The sequence below is a fragment of the Chrysochloris asiatica genome, unplaced genomic scaffold (assembly GCF_000296735.1).
Source record: "Chrysochloris asiatica unplaced genomic scaffold, ChrAsi1.0 scaffold00041, whole genome shotgun sequence".
Taxonomy (NCBI): domain Eukaryota; kingdom Metazoa; phylum Chordata; class Mammalia; order Afrosoricida; family Chrysochloridae; genus Chrysochloris; species Chrysochloris asiatica.
In genome coordinates this window covers 1,998,755-2,013,926 of record NW_006408559.1, presented here as the reverse complement: position 1 = coordinate 2,013,926, position 15,172 = coordinate 1,998,755, and the positions used below count along the sequence as shown (strand labels likewise).

Here is a 15,172-nt window from a genome sequence, read left to right as displayed (position 1 = left end):
CCACAGCGCCACACCAGGATTTATATGCCCCTTAATTTTGTTTTCAGTTGGACAAAGTGGCTCAAAGAAAAGCAACTAAGGAATGGTCCCACAGAGACTGACAATGATAACTTCAAAGGTCCTCATAACTAAGTTAGAGGTGGGTGTGCATTAGAGAGTTGTCGTTGTAGCTATTGACAAATGGAGTTCACTGGCATTAGGTTTTTAAAAGTTCTTGTGAGTTTTATTGGTAGATTCCCAGTCCAATTACAAGATAATGACTTTTCAAAATATTAACTCTTAGACCCCTAACAGGAAGCAAACCAAGAAACTAGCTCAGTCGCCAAGAACATTCTCCAGTGCCCTCTTCAGATGTGGCCAAGGAAACCTTCCCACTCACCCCCCACCCCCCCAAATTAGGATGAAGGGGGCAGGGAACTACTACTAGGGAACAGACTCAAGGAGCATCCCTATCTTCAGAGTAATAAGACATCATAACATTTGCCCAGTGGGATTACAGAATTGCTATGGACCTGTGTTTGCTACAGATCTTCCATTTTCCCCTTTTGGAGGAGCAACGTTTGTTTAGATGATCATCTCCCCATTCATCATCATGTAGTAGCTTTTACATTTACAAATCTCAGGATCAAGAGACACTGATGTTGACCCTGAGATCTGGTGCTTTAGGCCTCATGTTATGACTGAATAAGACTTCAGAGTGACTTACTTGAGATGTATTTTGCATATGAGTGTCCGGTCAAGTCTGTTCTGACTCATAGGGACCCTGTATAGGGTTTCCAAGGAACAACTGGTGGGTCCAAACCACTGACCTTGTGGTTATCAGTCCAGCGCTTATCCTACAGTGCCACTCCAAGACTCCATTTAGGATAGAAGTAGATATTCAGAACCAAGAGGGCAAGGCTGTTCCCAATTTACTTTTTCATACTTGCCACCCTATAGACAGCGTACACTTCTCTGGCCCAGTGTTAGGTCTGTCTATATGAGTTGCTTTTGGCCAATGGTGTATGAGTAATTTTGACTTAGCTACATCCAAACAAAAAGAGGACCCCCCTCCCCCAACAAGATGGATTGGCATAGTGGCAGCAACAGGATCAAGTGTCCCAATAACTGTGAGGATGGCACAGAACTGGGCAGTACTTCCTTCCATTGTGCACAGGGTCGCTAAGAGTTGGAACCGACTCCACACCACCTCACAAAACACCCATGCAGAAGCTTTAAATGTTCTTGCCTGGTTTGGTGTGGTCTGTTTGCTCCTGTCCTTCACTATGAGAACAGGGCTACTCCATCAGCCTAGTGCCAGAAGGAGAAGACTTTTGGAGGAAAGCCAAGCTCACAAGCCAAGGTGAATTGAGCAGAACTATAGTGGACCCCAGAGCTATGGGCAAGAGATAAAGGTTTATCATAAGTCACTGGGATTTTGGAGCTGTTTGTTGTTTGCATTAGTCTAGTCCCAGGAGTATCTGGACTAACAGTAGATTTTGTATATTCACCTTCTTTAGTTCTATCCTTCCCATACCTGATATGCTTTTATTTAAAAAAAAAAAAGTTCTATTGTGAATTATGTGATAGTTTACATGGGAAGACATTAGCTTTACTTCATCCTATGGTATATTGTTTCATTGCCATGGTTACAATCCCCTCCATGCATCATCAACCAACCAAAGGGTATACCCTGCAAGCCTGCCCTCCCCCCCCCCCCCCCGCCCTCAGCACACAGCCCCTCTCCCTCACTGGGTCTAGAGTCCCCAGCCACTCTGTCTCTTCACATCATGGTCTCTGCCTCCATCTCTGGCGTCATTGCTTCTCTGGGTAGGGTCCTGCTCTCCACTCTTCTCCCTGGATGGTCTCAAGGACCTCCGCTCCTAGACTGAAAAGTCAATCACTCCCCTCCTTTTGCTACAAAATAGCTGCCTTTACATTTCTAATCCTCAGAATCAGTCCTGATAACAATTATTCACTATTGTATCACAAGAGACTTTTCCGCATCTCCTTTCATCAGCCCCGCCCAGACAGACTGGACACTACTCAGTAGAGATTCTACCTTTCTCCACGCCCTCTGGATATAGGTTCCCTCTTGAAAGCTTGTAAGTCTGTCACTACTTGCCTTTGTATCCACCCCTCCCCTCCCCCATTTTGGGTAGCCAATGTCCAAGTTGCCCATCCCTGGCTACTCTGTGTATGGAGCGGGTGGGAATGATCCTCGCTGTAAAGATTTGTTTCCTCTTTTGAGCTACTGCATCCACAGGTGTAGGTCAAGTTCATCAAATTGTATCGGATTACTCTTTTTTTTCTCTTCTTTCTTCTAGTTGAGCTCTGAATATCCAGTCATTGAAACCAGGTCAAGTGGGTATTATCTGCAGGTGTGGGAATTCTTATGCATATGCCCTCTCTTCTTATCAGCTGGACGCTTCACTCTCTACTCTAGTCCTCTGTGGCTATGTCACTGACTCTGGGCCCAAGAGTCCCCAGGTCTTGCCACACTGCTGGCCAACCAGGTCTCCACCGGGTTCATAGGAGTCTACTGAATGTTGTAGGGTTTAGCTCGCAGCTTCTTTGCTGTTTTTCCCTCATTTCCCCTTACTGGTGATGAACGTGGTCACCAATCAGAGCGTGTATTCCCATTGAGTCTTAGTCTTGGAAGGGGGTTAGCCCTAAGGGGACCCGACCACTTGCCTTGATGTCTCCTGGGTGAGCAACTTGCTTGTTCTTGTAGTAATCAGTCGGATTGCCTTTATTGTTTTGTATTTTTCCTGTCGGTCTTTCTTTCAAGAAGTATCTTCTGTTCTTCTAGCCATTCCAGGCTGGTCTGCTTGTCCTTTCAAGTGGAAATTTCTCACCTCAGAAGATTCTGGATGCTGTTCAGGATTCCACCTATGGTCTTATGTAATGCAGAGGCTCCGCAGGAAGCCTTCTTAACTGGGCACGTTGTAGCCCCATTTTAGGTATTCCAATCAGTTATAGGCAGAAGATGGATTTACAAGCTTTCTACGGTGATAGTTCTGGCTATTCCTTTCTCTCACCCTCAAGTGTCTATTTTATAATGGTATGCCAAGATTCAAAAGACAGCCAAGCACCTTAACATTATTTCCTCCCTTTTCCCCATTCCAACCATGTCTCAATCTCTGTGTCCCAGAGCCCTGTTGTTCCAAGGTTGTGCATACATCACTATAATATGCTTTTAAGACTTTCTTATGCTGAGGAAGTTAAAGATCAAGTTATTATCACCAGTCCATTTTCCATTTTATTAAAGTGCTTCAGTAGACAAACAATGACACCAACAATCAACACAAAATTTACTGAAATATTCACAATAAAAAATTTCAATATTATAAACCACTCAAATAATGTTCTGTTATAACAGTAATCACCCCTGGAGGGTGATTAACCTGAATTTACCCTAAGTGTGCACATGGGCTCTCAAACTGGGAAATTCAGTACCTGAATGCTAGTCCCAGTGGTTTCTCCATCTACACAGGGTCTTCCCGCAGAGAAGAGTTACAAATAATCAAGTATGAAATGTTAAAGCTTAGCCTATTTCTGTGACTCAGAAAGCATTCCTGTGCATATCTTTAAAAGGGTAACTTATTTGTTCTAAACACACATTCAATATGATATGGCTTTAAAAGAAAAAGATCACGGACTGCACTTTCCTTGAAAATTGCCTTTTTCATTCAAATCACCTTAAAGTCATAGCAGCTGGCCCCTAGAGTAATACATTTCACAGATGATAATGCGTAGTAGATTAATTTGAGGGCAATGATGAGGACTATGGCCCTACTCAGGTAAAGCTGACAAATTATTTTAAGAAGTGTTTCTAAATTCCATTCACCATGACCTTCTCTTGAAAACAGAAATCTTGCTTCTAAAGTACAAAGACATATATCAAAGATTTACTTATTAGAGCTTTGGTATGTGAGGTATGGAAAAATGCCATTATCTTTTCATTCTGTTTTTCCATGAACTTTCTGATGCCCCCTCGTACTGGCTGACAAAGGGCAGCAGAGAAAACAAGGCAATTTAGACTAGACCTTGTATCTGTTATATCTATGTTAAAGTAAAAAGTCTGGAGATACAGATGATGCAACTGCACAGGCAGAAGAAGAAGGAAAGGATCCTGACTGAATCAGAGACTGCTAAAACCTGTCTGGTAGGAAATCTGCGGTAGTTCTGGTGTAAAAGTATAGAGGTTGGTAGATCAACCCTTACACTGTCAAAAGAAATGTACAATACTTGTAGGTAGAAACAGTATTGCTAAATCTCCACATGACGCTTTGAAACTACCAGCAGTCAAAAGAGAAAGAAAAAACAATCATTAATCAGCACTGGAGAAGGAGAATGGTAAGCTGCAATGCTCTTGCTGTTCTATTCAATTAAAAACAAATCAATCATGAGCACAAATGGACACAACCACTGCAATAAGTAAAGCCTCCTGTAGTTAACTTGTCATTTGAAAAATGAATGGGATGAAAAGAATAATTTTCAGCAGTGTACTCAGCCGTTTCGAGACTGAAGTTGTTTCAGAAATACGAAACACCCCCAGAGTAGGCCTCACTGTTTCATCTTGGTTGTGGTCTTTTAAAAATGGCAGAGAACTCCATGCCCAAGAAGAACACAGGAACTAATTTTCACAATGAACACAGACTGCTTAGGGAATAAAGAAAAAGCACTCTATACACTATGCCTTTCTAGACCATGCAGCGTGCAGGAACAGTAAACCATTATCCTTCATCACAGAGGAGGTGCAGGTGCTCTGAAATCATCTTCAAGCTGATGGTTTTCTAAAGGGGAGTATGTGTGTAGCACATCTTTGTCAGCATTTAAAATGTAGAACTTCAAAGGTGATTTTGCCAAACTTATGGAAAGTCCTAGGAATCCAGGTTGAGCTGGAAGAAGGCTTTCAGTACCTGTGATGATTGCCAAGGGTCAAATGCCACAGAGAACGTTCCCTTGCTCTTGGGGCCAGCAAAAGTCTGGTTCTAGGCAAGATGAAAACGGAGAGGCCCCTCCAAAGAGCCTTCCCGGGACCGAGCCACCAGACTTCCACGGCCAACAAGGCACCCAACTGATGCAGGGCAGGTAGTGAAGGTGCAGCCTAGCACCATCTCCAGGTCCAAGAGCATCCAGACTGGCCCTGGTCCACACTGGAGGTCCTTGGGCTGAGCCAGAGCTCCCCTTAACAAGCACTCCTAGAGCTGGAAACCAAGTCTGAATGGGCAGGGGAGGCAAAGCACCATTTATTGGAACCAACTCCCACCTCTAGCTCTTGGTTGATAAAAGCCCAATCAGTGACTCTGGAGTAGCTCTTCCCAACAGATGGGCTGTGAAAACACCTCTCTCTCAAGCCAGAGCTCATAGGAATAGTGGAAATCCTCAGGCAGATCCAGCCTCTGACCTAGAACGCTCTGCAAGCAGTTATCTACGGGTGAAAACTCAGAGTCCTGGGTTCTGTCGTACCGGCGGCTGTTAAAGGCCTCGATGTTGGCCCTCAACGTACATTCTTCTGCTTGGAAGTCCCACGGCCTGGCGTCAATGTCTGTATTGGGAAGAGAGGGAGAAAAACATGCACTGAACGCAGGACACTGCCCCCTCACCACAGAGCACGGTCCATGGAACTCCAACCACGCATTGCTTTCCGTCCTTTTATAAAGGACAATGCGCACAATAAGTCCAGCTGCCTACCACTCAGGTTTAAACACATCCACACATGCCCACCAGCCATGCTTGTATGCACAGAGACAATCTTTGGAAGGGTAGTTTGGAAACTAAGGCACTAAGGGAAGTAGACTTCTTTTACTGAATGTTCTTTGTACTGTTTCACATTCCTACTAGTTGTATGAGGAGCTCTGGTAGAGTGGTGGTTACGAGTCAGGCTGCTAATCTCAGGGTCAGCAGTTTAAAACTACCAGCGGCTGCACAGGAGAAAGAGGAGGCTTTCTGTTCCCGTAAAGATTTACAGCCTTGGAAGCCTGATATAGGGTCGCTATGAGTCAGAACTGACTCCACAGCACACCACCACCACTAGTTTGCATCCTTTCCCAAGACAAAACCACTGTCATTAAGTTGATTCCAGTTTGTAGCGACCCTTTTTCCAAAAGGATTACAAAATTTCCTTTATTGGCCTTTCACTATAGCATGGGGGTTTTCCATTGGAATGGAACCACCAATGGGAAGGCATAGGAAGTGTACAAGGAAGCTCAGAATGGACCAATTACTGAAGACTTCCTGACTCCTAGATTTACTCCTAGCACATGAGAAATCAGAATCCATGTGCTAGTCCATGTGACGAGTATGAGAAATCAGGTCATTGATTTTGCTTTTATATATTGCACGTGAATGCTTATTTCAGTACTAAGATGCACATTTCCCAAACCTCTGCACCCCACACTTGAGGATGGCCGGTGAGGAGGCAAAGCTCGGGGTTGAGCTCAGGATGATAGGAATACAGATGTGCTGTTTGTAAGAGAAAATATTTTCATGTTGTAAACATTCGTAAGACTTTTAAGCGGCTAGTTGTGCTCGATGGGCCAGAGTCAAAGTTGCATCCCGACTTGTTATATGCCAATCAAATACTTCCCATCATTCTCTGAACTCTACTGCTATTGTTGTTCCGACTCACAGCAGTCCTCTATGGGGATTCCTAAGTTGTAAATCTTTCTGGGCACAGAAAGTCTCAACTTTCTCTCAGCGAGTGGCTGGTAGGCTTGAACTGCCAACCTTGTGGTTAGCAGTCCAATGCTTATCCCACAGAACCACAGTGCCCCTGAACTCTAATGCAGTATCCTTTTAAATCCAAGCAGGTTACAAATCCCAGCAGAGAGAAGCTATTAATCATTTTACCAAAAGTCTTAAACATAATTACGTAAATAACGGTTAAATTCCAGTAGAGCAATGTCAATATCATGAAAACACTCTCCAACATAAAGTTTTCCAAACTCTGACTTGAAGAAGGTTCATTTGTTTCAAGCACTGGTGGAGTACTGCTACATGATACAAATGTGTTACTGAAAATACTTGTGTTCTAAATGAATCATATTTAAAATGTATTAGGGATGATGGTTTATCTTAGCATTAAGTCCTAGTAGATGAACCGCATATCACAGAGGCAATACATAGTACTTAACATCACCCAGAATGCACTAGAGTCAAAAAGGTTTCCCTGCCTCACACTTGTGTATGTAACTTTCAGTTTCCAGGCAATGCCCGAGGTGGAGGAATAAGGTAAAGGACACAGGCTGACAAATCCAGTAGGCCAATTTCTAGGCCAACTGGCCTCATTTTTCAGTAAGTCAGTGTCATGGAAAACAGAAACCAAGCTAGATTGAAAACAAATGAGAGCACAAAATAGCTAAGATTTATTGTCCTGGATTGGATTCTGATTTGGAAAAAAATTGTGAAAGCACATTTTAGGACAACTGGGGAATTCTGAATATGGATTTGATGATCAGATAAAAAGAAAATGCCCTGGCATGAAATGGTGCAGACTGTTAACTGAAAAGAGGAGACTAAAAGATGCAGATATGTGTACAGAAAATGCTCTGGAAGCAGATACAGTAAGATGCTAACAGTGGCAATCTCTGGTGGTGTAAAGAAGGTATAAAGAAGGCAATAGAGTACAATGCTTGTCAATGTATATTTTCTAACCTTTTTTCACCTAACTGCTTTTTTTTTTTTTTCCACCTAACTGCTTTTGGGGAAAAAACAACACCAAAAGATATATTTTCATTTTTTAAAAATCTTTAGGAGAATCTTGTCATCTAAAGAAGTATTTTAGAAAAAAAAAAGTTTTGGAGACGGACTGTTGGGAGCTATTGTTTCATAAGATGCATTTTCGTAGTTTACATAAAACAAGGAACTTGCTAGAATTTAGGGCAGTGCCTTAAACTTTGTTCTGTCAGCATCTGACCTAGAATCACTTGTTCTGCTTTCTCATCCAAAATACTGAGCAATTCACGCCAAGAGGGCAGAGAAACACGGAGTCTTGTTGACTCCCCAGGCAAGCCCTGGAGGGACAGGTCCTGGGTACTCACCATTCCCATAGGCCCAGTCGTCGTTCATGCGGTGCCGCACCTTTTGGTAAATAGCTGACATGGTTTTCATGTTGCTTTTCCTCCACTGGCGCCCCAGGTACTTTGTCTGTATCTTGAGCAGCTTCAGGACATAAAGTTGCAGCATGGCCTGCTTGACTTTGAGGGCTCGCTTTAAGATGGGAGCAGATTTAAACACCACCAGCATCTGCCCAGTGAGGGGTGGGGAGTGGAGAAAAGCAGAGAAGGGCCTAAAGATTCTTGGAATTTCCAACTCACAGACAAAACAAGCCACTGGTTCCCGTAACTCTTGGGACGTTACGGTCCAGGTTCTCCTTAGATTTCATCTTCAGGAATAGAGAAGAACCATCAGTATTCCACAGTTCAAAGCTTCCAGTATTCAAATGGTACGGTGCGTACAGTCCAAAGAAATACTGCCAGCCACACATATCCTCTCCACGGTTCGCACTTTCTTACATATTGCACAAACACTCTATGCTTACATTACTTTTTAAACACAAATGATAACCAACTGTGTATTCTGTCACCTTGCTTATTTCACACTATATTTAGAAAATCATTCCATGGCAGCATAGAACTGCATTCTTTTAAATGCCCACCTAATATGATAAGGACGCACTATGATTTATTTAACCTGTGGGTTCTGCTCCAGTGAGTATTTAGGTGGTTTCTGACCTTTCATTATTCCCAACAATACTGCAGTGAATACTCTGGGACTTGCATCACATGGGATGTCAGACTCAAACAATAATGACAACTGTCCTTCCAAGAGCTGCCCTGGGAGAGGTAATGGATGGGTTAGCCATCACTGTCTATAGAGTAAGTCCCCGGAAGGAGGAGGTGCTCGATTTTGTGAGGCCACCAATGCCTATCTAAAGATAGGCAGCCCACAAAGCAATCAGCCCACAACGCAGGCAGCCCACAAAGCAATCCAGTCAGATGGATGCTGCAAGTTCCTGAAGCCCTACTCACCATGGTCCTGGAATGCTTCCATTTGGTCAGTTTGTTGAGCAGCCTTAGAAGGTTGATGCAGGAAAAGAGGTTCCTCCAGCAGAATTGGCTGTTGTCTCCAGCTTCCTGCAATAAGGCCCACGTCATTAGCTCCATACCCCCCAGCAGTCAGTGGTGGTCAGGCCGCCTCACTGCCTGCTCAGCCATCAATTCTGGAGGACTGTGGACTAGAGCAGTTCTGGTCAGAAAGACGATACATGAACACAGAAACTTGGTTCAAGCAAGCTTTGTCCTTTAGGGTTTGGAGAGACGTGACAGACTTCTTCTACCCTGTCTACTCTGTACTTACACAAGCTTTGTTTGAAATTGCTTAAAGTTAGGGTTCCTGCTGGTATGTTTCTGTGTTGGAGATCTGCTATTCATTGTGGCTGAGCTTTTTTTTTTTTTTTAAATCAACCCCCATCCTCTTATCAAACCATATTGCAGTAAATTGCTAAATCCTCTAGCAAGGGAGGAAAAATGAGCATAAGGTTCTTTCTAACCAGGTGTTTCTCTTGTATGTTTCTTGATAGCTTGTGAGCACCCAAACAGAGATCACAGATGAATGTCAGATTAGAAACAGGCATCACTTTATAGAAAGTTGTCATGACCAAAAGTAAGGACACTTCTGTGATTTCTTGTTGTTAAGTGCCTTCGAGTCGATTCCAACCCATAGTGACCCTGGATAGGGTTTCTGAGGAGTGGCTGGTGAGATCGACCCTGCGGTTCAAATTGACTTTGCAGTCCAGTGCATTAACCCACAGCACCATACCAGGACTCTGTGATCTGGGGGCCTGAAAGTATATACTGGTGTCAGAAGCTATATAAATCAAGAGCATACAAGATGGTTCTTCATGCCTCCAATGTGGAAGAAAATTCTAAGAGCAGGAGATGCACAGATAAGGCCTGTTTTCCATGAATGCCAATTTCCCCTCTTTTCCCTCAAATTGAGCTGAAGTAAGACAGGTATACGTCTCCTAGGGGATGAACATCTCCTTTGCCAGTAGCCACAAGCCCTGCATGGAGCACTACACCTTGTCCAACAGAGAATCGATCATTGCCTCAGCAGGACTGCAGCTCTGCAGGTGCCTTTTCAGATCTGCCAGACTTGAGGGCTGTTTCGTTTTCTTTATGGCCATTTAAGGCAGGTCACCTCTGTCTCTCTCATTTTTGTGACGGGGTTCAGGACAGTGCATGAGATGCAAGCCTCTGTGAGACGTGCCTTGTGAATGGCAGCATAGCCCCACCCTACATGCCTGTCATGAATAAACCTTTACTTGTAATGTACCTCAGCTCAGCAGTCACATCCTCCCACAAGGTGCTGAGGACTGTACTCAGAGATCCCTCCCTAGCCCAGCAGACCGAAGTAAGGCAGGGATCGAAACCAGGCTTAGGGCAGTGATGTGGCAACTGCACTCACATGCCTGAGGAACTCAGGCTGGAGTCTGTGCACCAGAAGGGAGCCAGCTCCATCACTCACAGGCACAGAACTGAGGCCCAAGAAAAGGGCTTGCCCAATGCCACGTGATAAAGCCTCCCCAGGGCAGACATTTAAATCTATAGGTTCACACAGCACTAGGACTCTATAATTCCAGCTCACTTTGGAGCTGGAAGTCTTGAATCCTTAGATAACAGTTTTTGGGGAAAATAATGACAACCTGGGAGGTTTCTTGGTTTACGGTGGAGCACCTGAGTTTGTCAGTGACCTGGAGTAGGCAGTTATAAAAATTAAATCTCACACGGATGGATGTGAGGCACAAGTAAGTGCTATGAACATATTTTTATAGGTTTTCCTGAATGGATGATGATGATGATGATGTTAAGAGGCAGTGAACTGCCTCTTAAAAATGACCTTGAGAAGCCTGCTGCTGTGGTTGGTATCACTGAGTCAGTTCTGACTCATAGAAACCCTGGATAGGGTTTCCTGGTGGATTTGAACTGCCGACCTTGGGGTTAGCAGTCCAGTGCCCATCCTACAGCACCACACCAGGATTCCATTGCTTAGAATTTAGAGGAAGTGCCAAGCCTATGGCTACAAATGGCTCTGTGTCCCCTGGCCATCACTCCTTTTCTGTAGCAGATGGGGCTGGGTCAGATACTGTCCAAGGAACTTCGAGCTCAGACACTCCACGATTCCAGTAGGCCTTCCCTCTCCTCATTCCTTCACCTTTAGTTACAAGGCAACTTGGAGACCCAGATGGTGTTGGTGGTGGTTATGTGTTGTGGAGTCGGTTCCGACTCATAACAACCCTGTATGGGGGGGGGGGGGGGGTTTCCAAAGCTGTAAATCTTTACAGGAGCACAAAGCCTCCTCTTTCTCCCGTGGAACCGCTGGTAGTTTTCGAACTGCTGACCTTGAGATTAGCAGTCCGACTCATAACCACTATGCTACCAGAGCTCCTTTGTGTGATGCTGCTGTTTTTAAACAACATTCTAGAGAAAAAGACAAGTCTTTGAATGCTGGGTTAGCTTTTCGGCAGTGCCAACAGATTTACACAGAATTTGCCACACTTCTCTAAATCTCTGTAGGAAAGGGAAGAAAGGAGGAAGGGGGGCTTTCTCTATTGACTTCTCTTTTAGGACTAACAGGCCCACAAAAATAGCCGACCTACAACCCTGGCCTCATTTCACCATACTCTAAAAGCAGTGGGTTCCAAAATTTGATTTGCACACATCTATCACTGTGTAATTTTGATGTTGTGGTTGTTAAGTGCTATCGAGTCGATTCCAACTCATAGTGACTCTGACTAGGGTTTCTGAAGAGCAGCTGATGGGTTTGAACTGCAGACCTTGTGGTGTGTAGTCCAATGCTGATCCTACAGCACCACACCAGGAGTCTAATTTTGGTATATAACCCAAAACACAGGGATGCTTACTTGGTAAATATACCATCATAAGAATAGTCTGCATGTTACAGTGTACATGTAAATATAGAAAGTACAAAGGAGATGAAAATAATACGTGTAGAAGAACTGGTATTTCCCCACACTCCCTGGCATCGTCTTGTTGTTAAGTACCCTGTACAGGGTTTCCGACGCTGTAAATCTTTACGGGAGCAGAAAGCATCATCTTTCTACCGCAGAACAGGTAGGTTTGAACTGCCGACCCTGAGGTTAGCAACCCAATTCGTAACCACTATGCTACCGCCTAGTACCCTCCTTTTCCCATTGGGTCTAGGCAGCTGTCCGAGCAGGACAAGCTGAGGCCACGCCCACTGCCTTCTTCCGCCACCGCACAACCTCTCATTCACCAGCCTCATTCATGTTTGGGATTTCATTTTTACCCCCCCCACCCCACCAGTTTAGTAGATTGATTAGAAGTAGACTTGGGGACCCAGGAATTGTCAGCCTTCCTCCATCAGGTGGGAAGGAAAACCCCTAAGGACATGGGGGTGCCTGGCTTAGCCTGAAGTGAAACATTTTGACATTTCATAGGCCAGTATCTGCCTTTCTTTCCTATCTTGCATGCTGTACAGCTGGACTTTCAAATGAACTTGAATTCAGTTTAAATGTAGAAAACTGAGAACAAATGAATCAAGACGGCACCAGGCCAGTAATTCCATGCCTGGAATCCAGCTTAAGGAGACCAGACCATCAGAGGTCAGAGTTCCTGTGCAGGGATGCACCTTCTGGGTTAGGGAGGGAAACACTGAAATGTCCAACAGCAGTGGAACGGAGCCATCTCTTTACAGTTTGTTGTTGTTAAGTGTCGACCCATAGCGACCCTATCTAGGGTTTCCAAGGAGCGGGTGGTGAACTTGAACTGCCAACCTTGAGGTTCAAGCCGACTGTGCAGTCTGGTGTGGTTATGTGTAAATGATGTCATTATAGGTACTTTCATTCCCTTCTCCATACTTTTCTGTATTTCTCCAATTTCTGTAACACGTATCTATTGATTTTATATCAGGAAGAAAACCTGAAATCTGAAAAATAATTCAAAATATTTATCTGTGTGTGCAAGGAGCCCTGGTGGCGTTGTAGGATAAACACTGGACTGCTAACCCCAAAGTTGGCAGTTCAAATCCAGCAGGCATTCCATGGGAGAAAGATGAGGCTTTCTTCTCCCATAAAGATTTGCAGCCTCGGAAGCCCTAGAGAGGGTTGCTGAGTTGGGCTCCACTCGATGGCAGCAGATTTGTTGTTTGGTTGTTATCTCTGTTTGCAATTTGCTGAGCTTAAAAAAGAAATCAGTTTTACTCATATAAACATCTGTTTGTTTTCGGAGTACAAACGCCGTCAGTTCAGCTAAACAAGTCAACATGTTGAGGACTGTACCATTGGAATCAGGCCTGGGTCTGGGAACTTGGACTTGGTAAATTCAAAAAAAAAAAATCTGTGATTACGACATGCTACCACCAGGTGCCGCTATTGCTTCAGAAGAAAGAGTGGGACACCTAGCATGAATGTGGGGTTTTTTGAGAAGAGGTCCTCTGGCTTTCACCATGAATGTACATACACGCTTTCACCCACTCATGGACAGTAACAAGGCCTTCTCAGAAGGCATAACAATTATTTCCCTACTTTATACTCATATCTAAAAAGGTCAACGAGATTAGATGCAAAAGTATTACTCATGTCAACTCCCACATATGAACTGAGAACAGAACACACTGTATCAAGGAGCAGACTCGGGCAATAAAAGCTGACTTAGTTTTACATTCTGAAATGCCCTACTAAGAATAGAATTTTAATGTTAGCTACATCACACTGTTTCTGGAGACAACGCATTCCTCTTCCTTCCTCTGAGTGGCAGGGAGGCACCTTTTCTACTTCCAACTGTGAGGTCTAGGCAGTTATTTGACTTTTCCTTCTGTCAAACAGTCATAGCAACCTCACTGGTTTTTAACAATAAGATCATGAACATGTACCGTGCCAGACACCGTATTATCTCCCTCTGCAGGATTCAGAAGCTTCCATGATCCTGAGTTGCTGAGACTATGTCCAAGTAAGACAGCCTGAGGACCTTTGGACCCAGGTCTGATTTGGAGCCTGCCACCTCTTCTGTGTGACAGGTCACCTCACCCACTGGACCCTGAGGTTTCTCATCTTTGAAAGAAAGGAATTGGGCCAAACAACATTCAGCTTCTCACCAGCCAAAATCTGATGGTTCTAAAACCTGTACTACAGAAGGCGTCAGTCTGATTTTGTATAACATACTTTCAGACTCAACATTTTACAGATATTAGAGTGTGGGAAAGAACAAAGGGGCCTCAGCATTGTCCAGTCAGCTAGCAATCGCTGAGCTCCTTCCAGGGGACAGATGTGGGGGCCAGAGTCTGGGGATATGAAAACGGAGACAATACTATCTCTTCCTTCGAGTTAATAGTCAAATGGGAAATAGATGCAGGTAAATCATTGCAGAGCGACAGGGTGAGCACATGGCCAGAGGGGGTCTGAGGAGTGGTAGCCCTGTGTGGTAAGCACATGCTTGCCTTCAACATGCTGTCAGCCAGCCAGTCTTCAGGGATTTAGAATAACTCAGGGCCTTTTCTAATCTCCCTGGAACTGTTTTCAGTACGGGGCATCTTTTTGGTTACCCTCCTGTGGCTACATGGGCTTCTGTCTTAGGGAAACTCTGAATGAAGGACACACTCCCAAGTGACAGAACTGATGTGGAAAATGAGACACAAATGGCTCGCAGCACCACAGATCTCCCTCCAGCTACTTACGGTTCACGCTCACTTGGCCCCCTCATCTCTAAACTTCCTCTCCCCTCCTCGGACTTTACCACTGGTCCCCTCCCTCCTCTCTGCAAAATGCTATGCTCAGCTTTTCCAAATCCTTCCCACCTGTGTCAGCAGCTCTAAATCCCCGCTGCCTCTGAGCTCTTGCCAATGCGCCTTTATTGAGCTGAGGCTCGCAAAGCAGGGCATTATGGGGCTGGAGAAGCAATAAAAGAACAACTGCCAGCCTCGGCCCCCAGCCACCCCCCCGGCCCCCATCTGCTTACCAGACTCTCGGTAGTGAGCTCCGGCAAATCCTGGATGGTACAACACGGGTAGTCCAGGGCGGAGATGCTGCAGGTGCAGAGAGGACAAGCTTTAGGGAAGTGGCTGTGGCTGGAGATGGCTCTATCTGCAAAGGGTGGGAGCTCCTTCTCTAGCACCTCCAAACTGCAGTGACCTCAGCTGAAACCGA

The 15,172-nt window shown here is 44.7% G+C and overlaps 1 protein-coding gene across 1 annotated transcript in view; it reads right to left on the bottom strand.

Annotated features, from left to right (window-relative positions):
* Positions 1 to 5,282: 5,282 nt before the first annotated feature.
* Positions 5,283 to 15,172, bottom strand: part of STRIP2 (striatin interacting protein 2) — a 36,764-nt gene continuing 26,874 nt past the window's right edge. Inside the window, exons 18-21 of the mRNA XM_006861126.1 lie at positions 14,985 to 15,051; positions 9,018 to 9,122; positions 8,028 to 8,232; positions 5,283 to 5,533 (exon numbers count right to left, since the gene is read on the bottom strand). Of these exons, the coding sequence (XP_006861188.1) occupies positions 5,283 to 5,533; positions 8,028 to 8,232; positions 9,018 to 9,122; positions 14,985 to 15,051 (628 nt within the window). The remainder of the gene's footprint in view (positions 5,534 to 8,027; positions 8,233 to 9,017; positions 9,123 to 14,984; positions 15,052 to 15,172) is intronic.